This window comes from Nothoprocta perdicaria, unplaced genomic scaffold (assembly GCF_003342845.1).
Source record: "Nothoprocta perdicaria isolate Ctin4 unplaced genomic scaffold, notPer1 scaffold_333, whole genome shotgun sequence".
Taxonomy (NCBI): Eukaryota; Metazoa; Chordata; class Aves; order Tinamiformes; family Tinamidae; genus Nothoprocta; species Nothoprocta perdicaria.
In genome coordinates, this window is record NW_020455570.1 from 571,292 (window position 1) to 592,501 (window position 21,210).

General features: G+C 35.7%; 1 protein-coding gene across 1 annotated transcript in view; it reads right to left on the bottom strand.

Annotated features, from left to right (window-relative positions):
* SMARCA2 (SWI/SNF related, matrix associated, actin dependent regulator of chromatin, subfamily a, member 2) overlaps nt 1-21,210 on the bottom strand; it is a 96,481-nt gene that overhangs the window by 42,059 nt on the left and 33,212 nt on the right. Inside the window, exons 10-24 of the mRNA XM_026043656.1 lie at nt 19,073-19,126; nt 18,459-18,589; nt 18,173-18,233; nt 16,199-16,299; nt 15,750-15,897; nt 13,119-13,282; nt 11,338-11,404; nt 10,722-10,832; nt 9,615-9,857; nt 9,231-9,344; nt 7,457-7,564; nt 5,085-5,171; nt 4,304-4,350; nt 1,618-1,784; nt 727-890 (exon numbers count right to left, since the gene is read on the bottom strand). Of these exons, the coding sequence (XP_025899441.1) occupies nt 727-890; nt 1,618-1,784; nt 4,304-4,350; nt 5,085-5,171; nt 7,457-7,564; nt 9,231-9,344; nt 9,615-9,857; nt 10,722-10,832; nt 11,338-11,404; nt 13,119-13,282; nt 15,750-15,897; nt 16,199-16,299; nt 18,173-18,233; nt 18,459-18,589; nt 19,073-19,126 (1,767 nt within the window). The remainder of the gene's footprint in view (nt 1-726; nt 891-1,617; nt 1,785-4,303; nt 4,351-5,084; nt 5,172-7,456; nt 7,565-9,230; nt 9,345-9,614; nt 9,858-10,721; nt 10,833-11,337; nt 11,405-13,118; nt 13,283-15,749; nt 15,898-16,198; nt 16,300-18,172; nt 18,234-18,458; nt 18,590-19,072; nt 19,127-21,210) is intronic.

Here is a 21,210-nt window from a genome sequence, read left to right on the forward strand (position 1 = left end):
AGGTTTGTAAAAGCAACATAAAGAAATATAAAACAATGAAGTGCCTTCTGAAATCATTTTAAAATCCACATATATAATTGCTCCAAATTTCCTAAGTCTGATTTTATTCTGGTCATCATGACACCAGTGGGAGTGCTGTTTTGGAAGTTCAATATAAAGCTCCTTTTAGTCGCACTTCCTTTAGTTCTGCATGTGGCAACTGACTATCAGGTACTCTGCATATATTTCTGTAATAACTGAAAACACATGTACAGCGATGAGTCCTCTCCCCCCTTTATATATATATATATATAGTGTGTGTGTGTATAAAATATTTTACACACACACACACACACACACACACACACACACACACGTTAAAGCATGAAGCAACTGGCTGCAATGACCTATTTTGTCTTCTTTTGACTAAGGCTAAGTGGTTTGGTATCTTCTTTGCCTGGTAATCATATCTTGTAGTCATTACTATCCACCTATAGCAATACTGCAAGTACAGTGATTCAGGCCAAGACTGATGCTTAAACACTGAGTTCTTAAGACAGGCAGTGCTCTCCACACCCTTTACTAAAACATTGTAACTGATTTTAAAGTCTCAAAATGGGGAGTCACCCTAGTCTCTCAAAGCAACACCTTAGTCTTTCACCTCTGTCTACCTCTAATTAAGAAGCAGCCCAAAAGAGCATAATAAATTCATTGCACATTATATGAAGACAGGTAAATAAAGATAACCTGATGAGGATTCCAGTCACTATCAAAGATTATAACAGTGTCAGCAGCCTGGAGATTTAGGCCTAGGCCTCCAGCTCTTGTACTCAGCAAGAAGATAAAATATTGTGACCCAGGTTCATTAAACTTCTTCAGCAGAGCAGCTCGATCTTCTGACTTTGTTGTACCTATAAGGAAATTAAAAGAAAAGTATTATTTATAAGAGATATCATAACTAAAATAATCTGGACACAATGCCAATTTGAAGGGAAATTGTAGCTCACTTGTTCCTTGCCACTGCAGCCCCGTTCTTCATAATACAGAATAAAACAATGAGAATAGATATTTTGGGCTATTTTTGCATTTAGTTCTTTTTCTTTTGTATCTCCATTATTCTTCTGAACCATCTTTTCATTCAAAGACGATAAACACACATATACTAATAGAGGCTATTGAGCTACCTGTGAAACTTAGGCAAAGCTCCACAGGCTCCTCACTTGTCACTGGAAAAAAAGCTAACCCATGGAGAACAGTGATGGGACTTAAAATAGGTAAGAACGCATTATTTCAATGGAATTGGGCAAAAGCATTATCAACATCTGCAGTCAGAAGAATATTCTCAATATTTTTGAGAAAGAAGCGATCTGACCACAAATCTCTAGAATATCTGCATTCCAGGAACAAATCTCACTGTGTACCAAGACAGTTCCTGTATCACAGTTTATGTGATATGTATCATGTAAACATATCCAAAAAAACAAGAGACAAAGAAATACTTAAAATCGACACTACTGAGACAGGCCCAAAGCACATCGTAGGGAATATCTTGTCCGTTGGAAATGAGGAAAATCCTAGCAAAATAATGAAGCGTGCATCATTCCAATATATTTTACCGTTTGTTTTCATTTAGCTTACCATCAAGACGCAGGTAAAGGAAATTTCGAAATGCAAAGTAGTCTTCCATAATGGTCATGAGTGATGTCATTTGACAGAAAAGAAGCACACGATGGTTAGTGGCTCGTAACTTTGGTAAAATACGATCAAGTAGCTCAAACTTCCCTGAGGCCCGATAAAGTTCGGCTCTGTTGAAGAGAAAGAACACTGTAAATGCCAAAATGAGCCTGTATTTAAAAGGGTTTTTAGCTGTTATCACATCAGAATTTAAATATAGGAAACTTAAATTAAGTAAGGTAAGCAAGACTAGCACTCTCCTCTCTTTAGAATAGTTTCTGTTCATTAAAATAAGACGATAAAAACCCACATGAATTACTTGTATACAGCCTCTTGTCAGGAAGAATTTTTTTATTTATAAACCTTGTTGACACTCAACCACACTGAATATCTTCCTTTTTGAAACCAGCTCTCTGTTTCGTTATTTATCAAAACGAGCATTACTGCTGAAATAGATAAGCATTTTATCAGTTAAGATATTCACCTTCTGGTTTTGCTTTGAAATGGTATGTACTGCAGTCGTAAGTTTTCATCAGTCACTTGTTAAAATCAACACTCTTTCCATTCAACTATTATGCATGTGAAAATGAATATTCAAAACTAGGCAAATAAACAGAGATCTTGACAAGGGATATATTCTAATCACATACACTTGGCAGATCAGCATTGTGTTTACCTGGTCTGATTACTGCTCTTTTCTGTGCAACAGATACACAGACAAATAGTCATAGCATTTAAGTTTAGCCATAATTGAGAAAAAGAATAGTAGTAACCAGGACGACTCTGTCAGCAAGACAGTTATATTATTTAGAAAAAAAAAATCATTTCATATAACTTTCCTCTAATCTTTACTCTGTACCAGGAAAATATAATTTACCATAAGTCTCTATGTACTTAATCCAAAACATACACGGCTTTCTGATATGCATGCACAAGCACTCAGGAATGGGCAAAAATCTTACTAGAGATAGAGGGTCTAGTGCACTGAAAGGTTTAGTTCAAAAAAAATGAAGTGAAATTACTACATTAATACTTCAACAAAGAGGGAATCAGGCTGAAAGATCAAATCTACACACAACCTTTCTATCTCTTATTCCAGCTAGCAAGGATACATTTCTAGAGAATTGTACAAAAAAGGGCCATGAACAAATTTAAATCTATTTCCACTTTTATTGTATCCATGTTGTTATAAAATAAGGTAAAATTAATGTATCAATTAACCATTATCTTTTCATCTCCTTCAGGGGACAGAGGGTCATAAAAACCTTTATGTAACCTTTTCAATATTGATTCTCTGGCTTCAGGTTTGTGTGTTGTGCTGGCTCTGCTTTCCTATAAAAGCATGTAAAGGGATGACATGATCGGGATTTCTCCTTGGGTTTGTTCACAGACTGAAGCCCACAGCTGAGAAAATGTTAGAAAATGATAATATAATACAAGGCTGTCATTTGCCTCTGATCAGCAAGTAATTTAGATATGAGTCCTGTCATTGCATCCTCTGTCATTATACCATGTCACCCTGAGAACTTAAAGAAGTGGGGAGAATGCTCAAGTAGACAGCCTGATAGTGAGTGGTTTGTTTTGAAAATATGAAAAATCTCTTTTAACAAAAGAATTGGGGATTTTATGTGCAGGGTCAAGATCAAGCGATGAGTTTGCAGTGTCAGAATGAAGGACACAAGTATTTTAATAAAACACTGAGGATGAAATATGCACTTGGATTCAGGCTGGAAGAAGATATTCTTTTCCTTCTTCAGAATAAGAAAATAACAAAACATTCTCCTAAGTGCAATATTTCCTGAAACTTCCAAGGCAATGCATTTCTATGTGCAGGGGCTTGTCAAACTGATGCTAAAAAGAACAGACAGGGAATAAGGCAGTAAAACGTGGATGTGGATAATGTAAACACAGAAAAATTCGCTGTGATGGCCATCTCTCTTCAGTTAATGCTATCCTGACAAGGCAATCTTCTACGTAAAAGAGACACTGGATGATGGTGGCGTATCTGGTTGTAGCAGTGGGATGTAAGTTGGAATATAAGTTTGCAGGAGTGCTTCTAGGGTAAAATATTACATCTGCGTTTGTGAATGGGGGCATTTTGGCAAAGACTAGCATGTTGAGCATCCAGCTCTTTCCACAAGATAGGGGAAATAAACACGGTTCAGACTATGTCAGTTTCAAGAACTGCACTTGCTCTGAAAGTACAACACACAAATCACAAGTCTGATGTTGATGAAAACCACTCAGTCTATCTTTCCAAGTTCTTCCAACCATTATCTGCTTTATCTGAATATTAATGCAAGATGCCTTCATTCACATCAGTCAGCAAAACAACTTTCTTCCTCAGAAATTAGTGATGCAACATAGTTTTAGCATGATTCAAAAGGGAGATTCCAGATGATCCTGGTTAGCCATGAAGATGATATTAACTTGCTAAGTCAGAAGAAATACCGTCTTAGACCAGAGGTTTAAAGCAGTAGCTTTAAATTGACTGGGCTCATTTTAAAGCATGGCATTTCTAGAACTGATTACATTTATTTTAAAAACTGCATAAATCTGGTACTATGTCCTATCCAGAAGCAGTATGTGATATGATAGTTTCAGCATTTAATAGAACACATATCAAAAGGAGAATAATAGTAAGAGTTACCCATTGATGACACCATTTGAGTAGCCTAGATGTTCAGCAAAGGACTCCTGCAGAGTTACAAAAAAATAAACAGAACATTGGAAATAAACACTACTGTAGCCACTGATTATACATCATTTCCTTAGCTAAATATTAAGTATTGAAATTTGAGTTTCATTATGCTTCTACCCTCGGAATCTGCCTTAAACTATTTGAAATTCTTTGTTTACAGGTTCTCTCAACATGCATTTTACTAGATTAAAAAATACTGTAAAATCAAATTAGTTTATATTAATTACTGAAACATCCACTTGAAAATTACTTAATTCCATGAATTGACATTTAACAGAACTAACAAAAAATACAATGATAACAGATGTTCTAAAAGATGAGCATTCTGCTGATAGTGATATTCTGCTACACTGAATTCTCAAATAATAGCTCTTTCAAAACCAGGTTTATGTACACGCCTAACTACCAACAGGAAGTGGAAAGTTGCTCTGGAATATCTTAAATCCCCAAATCCTCCCTTTCCAAACCGAATGCTTCAGAAAGAATAAACACCTTGAAAATAAACTCCATATTGACAATAATAATTCATTCCCAGCTTCATTTCCTCCTTGTGGTCCTTAATAAAGGACCACAAGGAGTACATTTTTCAAATGTGTTATTTCCTGCACAAATAATATGGACAGAGATCTTCCCTCTCACAAATATAAATTTCATTAGTTTTCAATTATATTAGCCATTTGAAAACAAGCAAACAAAACCAGATTCTTAAAATTAAAAGCAGCGGTCTTACCTCAATGTGCTGGAACATGTATGGGTGGTTGCATATCTTCCTCAGCTGCATGATTGTATTCATAAGAGTCTTTGCCCCACCTTTCCCCTATGGGAATAAACACAGCAAACTCAATCTATTTTCGTAGTTCATGAATGAAACTTAAAAAAAAAAAAAAAAAAAAAAAAAAAAAAAAAAAAANAAAAAAAAAAAAAAAAAAAAAAAAAAAAAAAAAAACATTTTAATAGAACAGAAAAAAAAATACACAGAAAGAAATACCAAAAGCTGTAAAATACAGCAGTTATCTTGCTGAGCAAATTCACCTACCAAGAAGATGATCCAGAAAGAAAGAGAGTATGACCTGCAAATAACTCCTTAAGTGCAAGGTGTCGCGTACCTATTTTCTGGAGCCAGACTGGGGAGAATAGTGGGTACATCCTGCTTGCGGCATATTTATACAGTTCAGTATGAAGCCATGCAAACTGCACTGGCTCTGCATACGCGTAGCAGGGAATGATGCTAGTTGGATGCCTTTCAATTCTCTAGTATTTTCTCCTAGCAGTTAACTGGGAGATGGGATGGGATTCTCTTTTCAGGACAAGCGAAACACAGGGCTCTAAGACAGCTACAAATGACAACATCACATGAATCATCTTGATATTTAACCAAGAGAGGAAAATAAAAAAAAAGGAACCTTAGAGTGAAATCAGTTTGGAAACAAGAATGACACCAGACAATGGTCAATTCAGACATTTAAAAAAAAAAAGGTCAGCTTGAAACAATAAACATTGCTGGGCATTTGACCATGGTTTGCCAAAGTAATATGGTGTTACCAGACCGGATTCTGCTAGCGATAATTATTCTGTAACCATACAGCTTAGTATCCTTTGGATGCCTTTTTTTTTTTTGTTGAAACACTATGAAATTAGAGTGACTACAAATTTTCAAGCTTATTGAATGTGAATCATATTGTTTTAAAATCTCAACCAATATAATTCAGCAATTTCTAAGGGTAAAACTAGGGGGAAGTACACTATTTTTTTCATACTATATGCTAGCAATATTTTATTCTCTGCAAAGGATTGCCAAATCTTCACTCCTAGCACAAGATGTTCACATTTTAAGAGTCTACACATCTAAATGAAGTTTTTATTTTCAAAATCCCCTCCAATATGCCCCAAAATGCAAAAGGGAGAACTCCTAGGGCTTTGCAGCTTACTGAAATCTCACTCATCTGAGCTGCAGGCCAGCTGCAGAATGACAGGATTTTTTCTTCCTTACAGTGTAGATATTACACAGTTGAAGCCAAAAATGCTCAGCAACCACCACTTCCCTCTGCTGGCACCAGATAGAATGGATAAGAGAGGGTGATGAAATAGAGAGAGAAAAGAAAGAAACTTGTAGGGAAAAAAGTGGAAGGATGGGAAAAAAAATCTCTAGTCTGGGACAGAGGTGTCCTGAAGACAGCAGAGACAATCAGGTCTGATTTACCCAGCTGGAGGAGTAAGCAAGGAAAAAGAGAGAAGATTTTGAGGTTGTCAGTGAGTGAGAAGAGACCAGATCAGGAAATACCACTCATGGCAGCAATGCAGTCTGCAACAGGGTGGTGGAAAAAAAAAGTGTTCTTGATTATGTTGTATGATTCATACAAACAGAAAGGGGCCGTATTAAGGGCCTATCAGAAAGACAAGCTGTTCTGCAGTGTCTGAGTGTCCTTACTCTAAGAACTCCCATGGTGAATTCAGGCTGTCTCGAAGGCTAAATGTGCATAAACACATAAGGTGATGAATGGGAACTTGTTTTCTCCACATTTAACTTAATCAAATACCAGATACCAATCAAACACCACAGTGGGGTAATCAGTATTTATTTTGGCAAGGTCTCACACCTGACTATCTGACTTTGAATGCTGTTGTTCATTTTAAAGACCTTTTTATTAACAGATCTTATAAGAATATGTGAAAGCACAGAAAATGCTCTAGCCAGCTGAAACAAGATTTGTGCTCAGCTAATAAATCTTAAAGACAAGATGGATAACCTCCAACATTGCTGCAATGCTGCCACAATCACAATTAATCGGGTTGCTTAACAAATTAAACTCAGGCAAGAGAAATGCTGCTTTTTCACGCACTGTTTGTTCTCACCATTGTTCTCTGCCTTGTAATCACATGTAATCACAGCAAATACAAGCAATATTATTTCCTCGTGAATACAGATCACAAATTGCCATTTTTAAAAACAAAGGCAGATCTGATACAGGAGAAGATTTTTTTCCCATGAGAGATATCTACTGTAAGAACCCATGTATCAGTTTTACACTATATAGGGAAAGCATACGGTTAATATGTAATCAAATCATATTGTTTCCCAGGTCTTCCAGTCTTCCCTTTTACCTTTTTGTCTTTCTCAGAACCATCTGTGAGGAGGATTCCCTTGGCTTGCATGTGACGGTACAGAATCTTCTGAAGAGCTGACATGTCACATTTGATCACATATTCCACCTAGAGTGAAAAACAATACATAACACTAAATTTTTGTGATGATATAATAATATTAGTAGGATGTAACTTCAAATTCTTTACAACCAGGAAACAAAAAGACCTTTTATCTGTATCCTGACAGCACCTTTGATTTCTGTGAGCAGGAAAATAGCAAGCAAAGTAATGTGTAGCTACTAAAGTGATTAACTATGAGAACCACAGTTACTACAAGACACTTGAATTTTAAGGACATGACTGTAGATTTGGTGTTCTTTGCTACACAGACGTTTTCTTTTTATTGCTTTCTATAATTTTAACAAAATATTTTATTTTTATGTTAATGTTTAATTGAAATGCATAATACAGAATTAAAAAATCACTGAATGTTTAGTAACTTCTGAACTCGTATTATGCTTGCAAAACATTACGGAAAAATCACTCTTCAGTCATTGTACAGTTCACACAAAACAAATAAGCATCTCTTAGAGTAGCATGACAATTTTATTTACATATATTAGGGTGGAAAAAATGCTATTTTCTCCATATAAGTATCATTTCAATATCAAATAAGGGGAATAAATGAAGTAGTGTATGATGCCCAGTTTAGTTCCAAGTGCTGTCCAATTGGGTAGAACTATATTTGCTATAGCAGGTATTAACTGAACACTGTCATTAAACCCAGTAATATAAAAATTTCACATACCAATTTAAGCTCTTTTTTTCTTGTTATTTAATTTCCAGATTAGAGTAACTGTCTATATAAACAATGTAAAATAATGACATAATATAGACAGATTAATAGCTAGACATTTTGTCAAAGCTGATTAAAAAAATGCCTAGCGTTTAATAAACAACTTGAGTATAATTTTCCATAAGACGACAGGAGGATGAGCTCTGAGATAAGAGAAGTGATTATTAATTTAACGGATTCTTTTTTTCAGATCAGATGGAATTCATTAACTGTCTTTGGTCAATGAGTCCATACTCTCATTTGGACTGATTATTCTCTAAAAACGATATAGAAATGAATGAAATATGGTCTGCTAGATAACTCTATGTGGCTTTTAAGTCCTTTTCTTCCAATATCTATTGATTGACTTGTGAAATAAAGTGTCTTCCAGTTGACACAAATTTGAATAGTAATATGAATTTCTCTAGTATGTACAAACTTAAATATGTGTTGTTCTGAAATCAGTGCTGCATAGGAGAGTACTGTGATTCTGACTTTTGAAGTTTCAGAAAGTCACAACCACAGTAAGGTTCACCACATTATAAAGATGAGAACAAAATTTAATAATCAATGAACTGTGACAGGACGATTTGCACAAAGATTAGAAATCTCTGATCCTTCAAATCACAGATTAATGTTATATTCTGAGATGCAGGCCCTAGTTAAAATGTAGTATTTCAAAAGAACACAGAACTCGGAACTTCTGGAATGTTAACTTAAGGACCAAATTCTGCTTGCTAGTAGTATCAAATAGCCCTGCAGGAGTTTCAGTGAAATAAATCACGGAGCAAAGATTGTGTTCAACACAAGCATGAGAGACAAAATCTAATTCTCAGTGTATGGCCAACTCAGTTACCTCTCAAAAGCAAATACTATGGAAACGAGTGTAAGGTCTCATATAAGCATGGGACAAGAAAGAAGTATTAAACCATTTCCACAACTTCTCTCATTGCAAACCTTTTCTGGTAGTTGAGATTCAACCTCTTTCTTCAATCTTCTCAGCAAGAAAGGTCGAAGAACTTTGTGTAGACGACGGATGATCAGAATTGTTTCTTCTTCATTTAAGTCCACCTGCAGAAGGATATAAAAGTTACTACAAGTCAGAGTACTATGTAATGTCATGTCTCTCATGTAAGACAAGCTTTTGCAATAATTATTTGTACAAACTTACTTAGTGCCAAAATGACACTTTAATTAAACTTTATAAGCACCATGAAGGTAGCTTATAGTTATGTCCTATGTGGACAAGTAGAATTTCAAACCCTACTTTTTAAGTGCAAACTCATCTTTTATTTTTTATAACTATGCATTGATTTTTGTTTTTAAAACCAGCCACAGTACCCGTTCTCCAGTCATGGCAAATGGAGCATTGAACCACTGTTCAAATGTGCTACAACTCTTGAATATGGTGGGCAGGAGGAAGTTGAGAAGAGCCCAAAGTTCAGGCAATTTGTTCTGCAATGGAGTCCCAGTCAGCAGTATCCGCCTAGGGGCCACATAGTGAGTATTCAACACCTGGGTCAGTTTGCAGTGATGGTTCTTCATTCGATGCCCTTCATCTACTATCATGTACTTCCATCGAATCTGCAAGAAGAAAAGTTGGTAAAGCAGGACAGATGCAGATTACTCTCAACATGTTTAAAATAGGAACATGTGAAACATGAAACACATGTCAATCTCATTTGTAAGAAAAAAGAATAGCAGTATCCAAGCATCAGTGCTTCACATACAATAAAAACAGGAATAAAAATAGTTAGGTTGCATCTGTAACCGACAACAGTAAACAGCTGATTCCTCCCATTTCCGGGGAGGAATTCAGGTAATTGACTTTTCAAGATGAGAATAATTTTACCAGGCATGAAAAAGCAGAAAAACTCTGAATAGACTTGTCTGACACAAAGATATAGACAAAAGTCATTTTCACATACAAACAGTTATGTTTTCAAAACACAACAAACCCAAACATTGCTTTTCTTCAGCTAATCTCTACTTTTTAACTCAAGAATGAAGCAACAAATTAAGATCAACTTAACATCTTCTTTCATTAAGTTTCCAGTGCTTAATGAGACAGTTTAAACACAGCCAGAGCAGCCGCTGAAAGCAAGCTGTCAGAATTCTCTGCTTTCTATGTAGTATAACTGTAGATTAGGACAAATGTTATTTTTACATTAGGTAAAAAAAAATTCATGGCAGAGGGTTCTACAGTACTGAAAAAAAATCCACTAGGCATATTCTGCACAATCTTGGCGTCTTCAAGAAAAAAAGCAGTAACTGAAAAGTGTCATTATACAGAGAAGAATGAAAAAGTGCATGAAAGACTTAATTTTCATAGGAAGGTAAAACAATTAATATATGACTTCTCTGTATAACAGCAATCTGCATTTTGTGATCTGCATTATTTGACTGCATCTCAGAGGTCCGCTTTTAAGACTTAACATTCATTATTACCTTAGCAAGAATGTGCTTGTCCTTTATTATGTACTCGTATGTAGTTAAAAGAACATTGAATTTTCCACTTCGAAGTTGAGGAACAAGTGAGCGGCGCATTGCAGGTGTGCCCTAAAACAGGAAAGAAGTGAATAAACAAATACATGTCCATGTAAATACATATAAATACAAATCTTTAGAGTAAGTACTTGAACCTACAATATATTAATATAGCCCAGACTGATCAAACCTCACTGCTCCTGGACTGTTATGCGCTTTTCCTATGAGGCAACATAGTCTGCTTAACGATTAGTTTGCCTTACTAGAACTACAGTAACCAAACAGCAAGATATTCAGCCATGTACGAAACATGAAGTATTTATCATTCTTACTACAGTATTCTGAAGCCTTGTAATGTGATAATTAAGAGGTTTTTTTCTGCATTTCATTATCTGAAAGTAATTACAGTCTATTACTGTCATCATCTTAGGACGATTAACTCTCAGTGTTTAGAACATGATATATATGACAAAACTTTACAAGCAGCAAAAAGCTTACAAACACCTATAAACACAGAAGAAAAATAGGCTTTATTCTCATCCCTTCCCCTTTAGTCATATAAAATAGCAAATCAAACCTTGTAAGATATTTTCACCACAGAGGGAGCCCATTTGTCAAATTCGTAGGTCCAATTGGATAAGGTTCTACAAAAATTGTTAATAAAAAACCATTATTTTCTCAGCATAAACACATAAAACTTTATGAATACACCATGCTTCCCAGTGGTTGCCGAATTTTCAATTTATTTCATGAAAACAACCCTCATAATTAACAGTATATTAAAAAGAACTTCCTTTGTTGTAAAAAATTATCTGCATGTTTTAAGAGGAGTCACAGAAAAAAACGGGAAAAGTATCCTTCAGCTCATATTCAGGGGCCTCTTTACAACCAATTCTGAATAGTGCTTTGCATATACCCTTATATTTCAGAACATATTAAGGAAAAAAAAAAAAAAGATAACCCTGCACAAAAAGTTAAGTGTATGTTATTTTTAGTGACTCATCTCCCATAAGTTGAGGCTACAACTTTTTGGATACAGCCTCAATAGATTAATTTGTGTTCTGCTGTAATTATATAATATTGCCACCCAGTGCAAATCTGCAACTTCATTTTGCCAGTGTGATCACAACAAACATTTTTTAAAATGGTTAAGCTGGCTAGTAGGAAAGAGAAGCAGAAAATACACTTTTCATTTTTAAATTCACTCAGCCTGTGACAGCAGCAGTAACCTGTAATAAATGCCAGAGAAGGGAGTGGGCAGAGAAAGTAGTAAGTTAAAATGTCTAAGCAACTTTCCACTGAACTCCTGGGAAATCTCATACCTAGTAACCCTCCTCCTTTACTTTTTAACTTTGTTTTAATTAATAGGGTTTCCCCATTCATTTTCTCTAACACTAGAGCTCACCACTTTATTAAGCTATTAGGGATAGCTCTGTTATTTATGTTAGTAACCACTGTAGCAGGCAGGATATCTCAAAAGTAATTATAATAAATGACCATGAGTAAACTATGTACATTTGTACTGTGCAAGCACAAGCTGTGCACAATTGGTTGATTGTAAGTTTGGTATATGATTTAAATAATTAAAAGGCCAGAGAATTTCCACACAAATGCCAGGCACTACAGACATGCAGAAATAAGGAAACGAACAAACCCTAGAAAGCCTGTAACAGTTTTACTCTGCCTGACATCATCCATTTAAACCACAGCATTTCAAAGAGCTAATATCCATATCTTACTTGCAGAAAAAGGAAAAGGCATTAAAAAATACAAAAGAAGCAACATCTTGAATAAACATGGAAGAGGAAAATGGAACAGCAAGGGAACAACATGACAAATAATCGTAACCTGGACAGATTTTTGACACAGAAGTGCGACTATCACAGATATTTCTACCTTGAGGACTAGATACACAGTTCTTAAAAAACCATACAATGTCATTAAAGCATGATTAATTAATGTCTGATGGGGACACCAATAAAAGAGCTAAAAAATGAATTTTTAATATCACACTTAAAAGTTCAGTGGAGAAAACTTTAGATGTGCAACATGAAAAAATATGACTGCACACTTGCAGTTTATGTGCGGACTAAGTAACAGTAAATACATGACACAGTTTGCCAAAAAACAGGCCAGAGAAACTAATGGAATCAAGTGCTTTTAACAGACATCTGGCAGCTCCTTCCTAAGTCAGACAATCAGCTGGGAGATGGCGATCAAAGAAAACACCAAAACCAGCCTTAGTATAATCCCATCACATATCTCTCTTGCCATTAAGTGAAAAAACAAATGTGTGCTGCTAATAAGCCAATATACAATGCTTAGAACGATAGTAATAGAATGAGATGCTCTACTTACGAAAGGGGGACAATAATGAGATAAGGGCCATTGAGTCTTTTGTGCTCCATCAGATAAGTGATAAGTGCAATGGTTTGTATAGTTTTTCCTAGCCCCATTTCATCAGCTAAAATTCCATTCAAATTGTTATTATAGAGTGAAACCATCCATTCCAGGCCCTGGAGCTGAAATTGAGAATAATAATCAGTTATTTAATAGCCACACAAGTAATTAATACTAATATCACAAAAGTGAGCTTGTTGTGCCCCTACCTACTCAGATGTTGGATTTTCTTCAAAAGTAATATGTGCTTGTGGATCTGAGGATTTCGCAACATCCTCACCAAATAAATAAATAATAAAAAAATTAACTACCAACCCCCAAGAAAACAGAATAATTCCTAGTAAAGAGCAACATGAAAATCGCTACTCATGTTAGGGGCAGTAGAGCCCGAAATACAAAGTCACAGTTTATACAAAGAGAAGAGTATTTTGTAGTGTGCACAAACCAGCACAGGCATTGATACTTAGGGTTGCTTAAAATTTGTCACTACAAAAGCCTGTTCTTCAATTTAAATACTGTCAAATTAAAAACTTTTGAAAATATTTCATGCCACTTATCCACTCTAACAAAACCTCCCATAACAAACCTCTTGGGTCTCTGCCTCTCGCAGTTGGCTCCACCTTACACTTACAAGAAGCCAGAGCCCTGTAGCCCAGGAGTGTCTACATAACTGAGCTACAAACTCAAAGGAGTACTGCTAGAAAGCATGCTCTCTACTGCATTCTGACATTGACACAATTTCCTTGTAATGCAGCTTTCTACATATGTACTTACTATTACACACACAAGTACAGCCTTGGACACACTTATGCTTTCAAGACTCAGGTGCTCGGTGAGTCTCATGTGTGAAGTAAATTAAGTGTCTCATGTGGAGACAGAAGTAAATTAAGAGGTCTGATTAAGTTTAACTAAGAAGCAAGGGAGAAACACTGCATGTCTACAGTAATATCCCTTGTCCCTGTGACAGGTTATCCAAAACAATCTTGCCGTTTTTACTGGTTTCATGTGTTGGTTGACATATGTAAATACCAAGTTCTCTGGAAACCACTTTTACTGATCTCAGGGCACCAAGACTTGCAGATCTTTTTCTGCAATTGTATGTCCTATTTTACAAATTAGCTATAGAACCGAGAACTGGGAAAGCACCTCCTCTGTGCCACCAAACTTTATCCACTGACATGTTCCAACATGGAGGAAAGAACGGCCTGACCAAACTCAACACCAACAAACTGAGCAGAAATTGAGATGAAGAACAAACCAAAAAAAAAAAAAAAAAAAAGGCAGAAAAACCATCAAGGATGTAAAAGTCGACAGTCTGTCACACAAGACAGTTCAGTTTGGAACAGATCTCATTAGGTCTCTTGTCCAAACCTGTGCTCAAAGCAGAGTTAGCTGTGAGGTAAGATCAAGTTGCTTAGAACTTTATCCATCTGCAACACACCATGATAGAGACCATACAACTCTGACTCCCTGAGGCTGTCTTACTGTAAAAAGAAAATGCTTTCCTCTATACCAGGACTGATCCTTCCTGTTCAAACGTACGCTCATTGTCTCTTACCCTTCCACTGCGCATCACTCTGAAGAGTCTGATACAAAAATACTGAAGTGCTTTGAAAAAATATCAGCTTAACTCCTGAATTTTAAGTGATTTAACAAGCTACTGTAATAGAAGTCAGTGCTGAAGAACTGAGAAACCAGCATCTGTAATCACTAACATTCTGCATGATTAAGAAACACTCCTTCTAGTTCTCTGCAAGTACAAATAGATCTGTATCTTGAGGTCATGTTAGGGAAAGATTATTACTTGTTTTTTTTTCTTCTCATGTGGAAATAGAAATAACTTATTGTTCTGACTACTGAAAAGACATTGAAATGCTGTAGGTCACAGTGACTTCCTAGAAAGTTATAGCATAGCAGAAGTGTTGAAAGCAGGTACTAAGAACATTCTCAGTGATGCATTACTTCAACTTGCAGCAGAAGACAAAAGCTCTTAGCTGTTAAACCTACTGCAAGCCTCTAAAGAGTACATTAGTCTTCATAATGTTTTCTTAATATTTCTTTTTTTCTGTCAAGCGTACTGAAATACAACTTTATTTCAAAAACAAAATCCTAGAAGTTTAAATATTAGAAGAACTCTATTAACAAGAAACCCTCAGAAACAAAAATAACAAGCAAAATTTAAACCCTAGGATGAAAAGGACAGCAAAAAACAAAAACAACCTGCAATGAAAAAATTGCTACAGGTATAGGTAGAAAGTTGACAGTATTATTTACACAGCATTGAATGAAATATTATCATTGATAATATTACAGATAAGCATCATCACTTTGTCCATGTAATTCCCTATTTCTAACCTAATAGAGACTTTGCAGTCTCTCAAAAATTTTTCAGTTTACTACAGGTTTTAACATAGCACACTAAAATGTTTAACAATATAAAGTTTTTGATATTTTAACATTTGGATATTTCAGCATGCTTTACTCCATGAAAGACATATTACCCAGGAGCCTAGCAGTTCTACACAACAGGCAGTTGTAGAAATGGAGGTTTTGAAAATTTTTGAAGTTAATTACAAGCAGATTTCTTACCTGATAATGTTTTAGTGTGCCATTAATAAGAAGAGAAGATTGTTTCTCCACCCTTTCTGTGATTGCATGGGCAACAGTGTAGTAGGACTGAGATCCTCTAGCACTGTACTGCATACTGTATTCATCATCCACATCCTGCTTGGCTGTCCTGGAAAGCACACAAAGAACTAAAGTAAATTTCAACAAATACATACATATATTTTTGAGAATACATTTTTAATTAGAAAAAAATGGTGGAAATCTCCAGCTCCGGTGAGTGTGCCCAGGGTATAAAAGCTACTTTTTAAGCAGTACATAGCTAAAAACAAATTATCATCTTCCTTCTCCTGCAGATGTTCATGTCAAGAGAAGCTACTACGACCCAGAGATCTACAGCAAACCATTTTTGGGAAATCTCATTGTAAGAAATCTTAATTCCTAACAAAAAGCAGCACCCAAGGAACACTCACTCAATGATCTGCTTGGCATCTTTCTCAGAAACCTCCTCACTGTTAGGATCCAAAAGTATCTTCTCATCTGCTTCTAACCTGCTTGATTCTTCTTCATCATCCTAAAAAAGAAATTAGAAAAAATCTGAGTGCAACTTCTTCCTAAATGATACCTTCAACTGGCATCCACATATTTGTTGGTAGCTTCTATTGGTCAATGTTGTATAAGAACAGGAACCAGAACCAAAGTTCAGCTGACACCTATCCTGCAACAAAATTGCACTGCAACACAACAAAAAGATATTCTATTCATATAGGCTAACAAAGTGCAAGTGACAGTATTTTGCGGGGGGGGGAAAGAAAGTATTTTCTCTTCTTTTGTGGGTGTTTTACATGTTTATATAGCGTTTTAGATGTGTCATACTGCAATACCACTTACAAAACTGTCATACAGATTTTAAAAAGCAGCTGCTTTAGCCTTTTGATTTAGCTTTTGAAAACAGATTACAACATTACTTTCTTTTAAATTGTCTTCTGTCTACATTTGCAATGCATGGCAAGTGAAGAAATCTTGCCTTTTACTGAGGTCTCTTCAACAGCACCTGAACCATTTCAAGAAAAGTGTACTGTTCAGCAGCTTAAACTCTCATCAACAAAGCAGAACAAAATACTGATCATTTTTGCAAGTGTGTTTTTGTCGTATTTCCCCAGCAATAAAGAACCAATGCTAAAAAAAGACTTTTACTAAAAATGCAGACACCTCTTTCTGATGTTCCTCCTATAGTACTGCAGGATGTTATCAAAATCTAACAAGTATCATGCCTCACCTCCGACTCAGTAATACTGAGGATTCTGTAGGATAGTAACAGTATTTATCCTACAATCATTATCCTCTTTATTTTTTTTTTATATTTATTATACCTCTAGCCATCACTAGCCTCTTGATTTACTTCTCTTGGTCTTCCCTACTACTCAGTCTTTCACTCCTTCAGAAAGCGTGCTGCTGAAAAATGCTCTGTTAGTATTGATTATTGACAGTATCAAATATTATGACCCTACAGAAGTCATCTCAGTGTTTCAAGATTCTTTTTAGAACTTCTGTAATAAAGTATTTCAACCACTATAAAATACTGTATCAAATAAGCTAGGCTTAACAGTTTGAGCCTAAGGCTCTGACAGAATCCCTAACATTTTAATTACCATAAAATATAACAACGCTGTTATTCGGTATAGCCAGTGAAATGTTCACATAAACATATCCTACAGTATTGAGCATTTCCACTACCAATATATGCTTAAACGGCTTTACTTTAAAATACCAATCTATGTAAAATTAATTTGTCTCTATGCTCAAAGGTACAATAAGCCTCAGTAAGTATTTTCTTGGCCTAAAACACATAAGAAGTGCGAGGTAAGCAGACAAATAAATGGACCTAAGAAGGTCTTACAGCACTGGCCTACTCCATGCTCCCTCTTCCCTAAAAATCTCATGTCTACACTGAAGAATTATCAAGGAAAAAAAAAATCCTGAAATCTCTGAAAAAATGCAATGGACTTGGGCAAATTAGGTTCTCAGTACATGTTTTCTAACACGTGATCCTGACAAACTTTTTGAACAAAAGGATTCCAAAGGATTAAAGTTAACTTTCTTCAGCAGAAAGCCACTGTCTTTTCCTTAGGTGTATTTCAACACAGAACCTCCCTACATGCTGTGGGTTAAGATTATTAATGACTAGGGCAAACTTTTTGCTCTTCCCTACCAAGGTTACCTGGCATTTGCAACATACACACAAAGGACAACTTCCATGAACTGAACAATGTGACAAAGAAAGATTTTTCCTGTTGGTATTATACTTAAAATGACTAGACATTTGGTACTGCATTTCTTTCCTTCTTTAGGAAAAAGAGAAAAAGTTCCATGGGATATGAATTTGTTTTTATTTGACTATTCGTCTGACACAAAGTTTATTTATTTTATTTTAAGAGGATACATACCTCCTCCTCATATTCAGAGCCGCTTTCATCTTCACTGTCTGACCTGGGAGCAACTTCATAGCTGCACAGAGTAAACAAAAAGTTTATGAATAAAGGACACAAAAGAAAGGAGAAGGTAGGTTCATTGCAATTCCTACTATGTTTACACGTAGTAAATTTAAAGGAAAATGCAATATGTGAAAAAGGAAGCAGCAAAATAAAAGAGAAACCCATGGGAAATACCAGTGCAAATAAACAAAAAACAAAAACACAAAACACACCCGTTACATGTATGCTAGCTACTTACCCAGGGTTCATTTCCAGCCAGGCATCTAGCTGGCTTGCTTTTGGTGCTTCTGGTCCAAGAAGAACTTTGCCAGTTTCAGTATGAGTTACTTTAACTGGAAGGTCACTCATTTGGCTGCTCTCATCTATTGGCTAAAAGTTCAAACGATACATTACAGTATTGAGCTGTTTTGTCTTATATAATAAAAAGAGCTAAAAGCATCTGAAAAAAAATTAATAACCTGGACAAGCAGTCAAATTTCATTATTGGCACCCACATGCATACTAAGTCAATATTAAAATACAGGTTTTAAATTTTTTTAGCATTTTATAAAGTAATCTACGAACTACACATGGAACCACACACACATCCCCCTTCTAAGCATCTACCAAAGATGGGAGAGAATTCTCAGTATCATCAGTGATAGATTAAATGCACCTTTAATCTTCAAGTCTCTAAGGAGAAACAAAGCAGCACTTTTCATTAATCTTGGAAAGTTCTATGCTGGTTATGAACAGCCAGTTTTCTTATAACATTTACAGTTCTGATTTTTCATTTTCTTTTAAGCTACGGCAATGACAAACACCAGTTATAACAAGACTAAGGGAAACAAAAGCAACTTGTAAAATTCTTACCTCTCCATCAGGACCAAGCCCAGATGCCATTCCTTCTGCATTTTCTTCAGCCTTCTACAACAAATCAAGATGTGAAAAAAAAATCGTACAGTTTATAAGTATAAAAGGGCAGTTTATATGAAGTAAGCATTTTGATTCATAAACAGAATTCCACTCCATTCCTACACAACCTGAAAGAAATGCAGTTCAAGCTGAGGAAAGTTATAGGTAAAAGCAGAGAGTCACCTCTGTCAACACAATGCATCAAGTATGAACAGGGTATATACAACACCTACAGAAATGGTTATAAATATGGGCTTAGAAAGTCCATATTTATATGGATTTTGAGCGTCAGTTTTCATCTGGGAGTCCATGTTCTGAAAGCACACATATAATAGCAAGTAATTTTAATCTGACTTCGTATTAATTCTATCTACACTGCCCTAATCTCATTTCACAAGGTCGCACCAAGTATCACAGATTCTATGTTTGCGCAGGCATTTTTATTCCAGTTATGTACACAGCTCAGTTCTGGTCTGAGAGTAAATCTCATCTACTAGCAGCACTGAAGCTCTTTGCTCAATTATTTCCAGATCATACTTGTTCAAGCTGCAAACAAAAAGACCCCTGGGGCTCAGCTGACAAGAACAAAAACTTCTCAAAATAACCTAATTTTTTTTTCTTCCCAGATGCCACTCCCAGTAATAAGCAGTCTTTTTGTCAAATCCTGTCCTATTTTAAAATATCAGGACAACATGAGTAACGGAAATCTTCATTTGCATCTCAATTGAAACTTCCCTATCAAGTGTATTTATGGGCAAAAAAGGCTATTAAATCAGCTTCTGCTTCTGTCCCAGCACCAGACTTACAAGTAGTATAGCATCATTTTATTTTGGTTACAAATGTAAACAGATTAGACTGAAAACACGAGCAATCTTTTAAATTTTGCTTATAGATAAAACAACTTCCAAGAATCATAGAATCATAGAATGCCGAAGGTTGGAAGGGACCTCAGAGGTCATCGAGTCCAACCCCCCTGCTCACGCAGGGTCACCCAGAGCACGTGGCACAGGGCTGCATCCAAGTGGGTTTTAAAGATCTCCAAAGAAGGAGACTCCACAACCTCTCTGGGCAGCCTGTTCCAGGGCTCTGTCACCCTCACTGTCAAAAAAGTGTTTTCTCAATCATTTGAATCATTTAAAGTGTGGAAAAAATTAGGTATTACAGTTTGCTATTTAAAAAGTATACTGCAAAAACAGCAGTGCTTCTGAATGCTAAGATTATGCTTAGTATCTGATTCCAATCAACCACTGTATCTTTTCCACAAAATGGCCTTTCAAATCCATTTTCAAAGGCATGAATTCCAGATGACCATGCAGTATAAGACATGGTTCAATATTACATTAAAAAAATTGTATCTTTATTTCTGTTATATAAATTTCGTTCTTTAGGACACTTGCCTGATTGCCTTTATTGAGCTCCCTTCTGCTAGCCTGAGTAAAAAGAATTCAGAAAATGTAGAATATTTAAGTACAGTTTTCCTTGGTATACATAAAATAACTTGATTAAGAGGCTTATGAACACTATAGCATGCTACAGAGATATCAAAGGATTTTGTCAATGCACAAACAGCTGGTGAACCATCAAGAAAGTCTAGAGCTAGAAAACCTCTTGCTTCAGGATTCCTGGGAATTATATCTGCTGATGCAGAAACAAACTGTGCCAGAACTAGCAAGCTTTTATAAACAGAGGGGCAGGCTAACTCGGGACAGCACAGATCTAGGCTCAGCCTCAGCTGAACAAGCTACCTTGAGGATACTTTTTTACTAGAAGCCCATCAAGTCAGAACAAGACACATCCCCTTGTAGATAAAAATGCTCTCTCTAATACAAGTTTTACAACCACAATCATTACAAAAATGCTTAAAACACAGAGAACCACAAACAAGCAAGCATTAAGCCTCAATGTTGTTCACTGTGCAATGATCAGCTGCTGCTGTGAGAACATTAGCATTTACAATCTATAGTCAATAAGGATTTTGGAAACCATAACACATACGTTAAAAGAAGGTAAATGTAAATGGTAGATTTGCTTACACTACTATTTTAGAAATGCAAAGACTTCTTATATGCATGAGGATATACCAGTCCTTTTAAAGG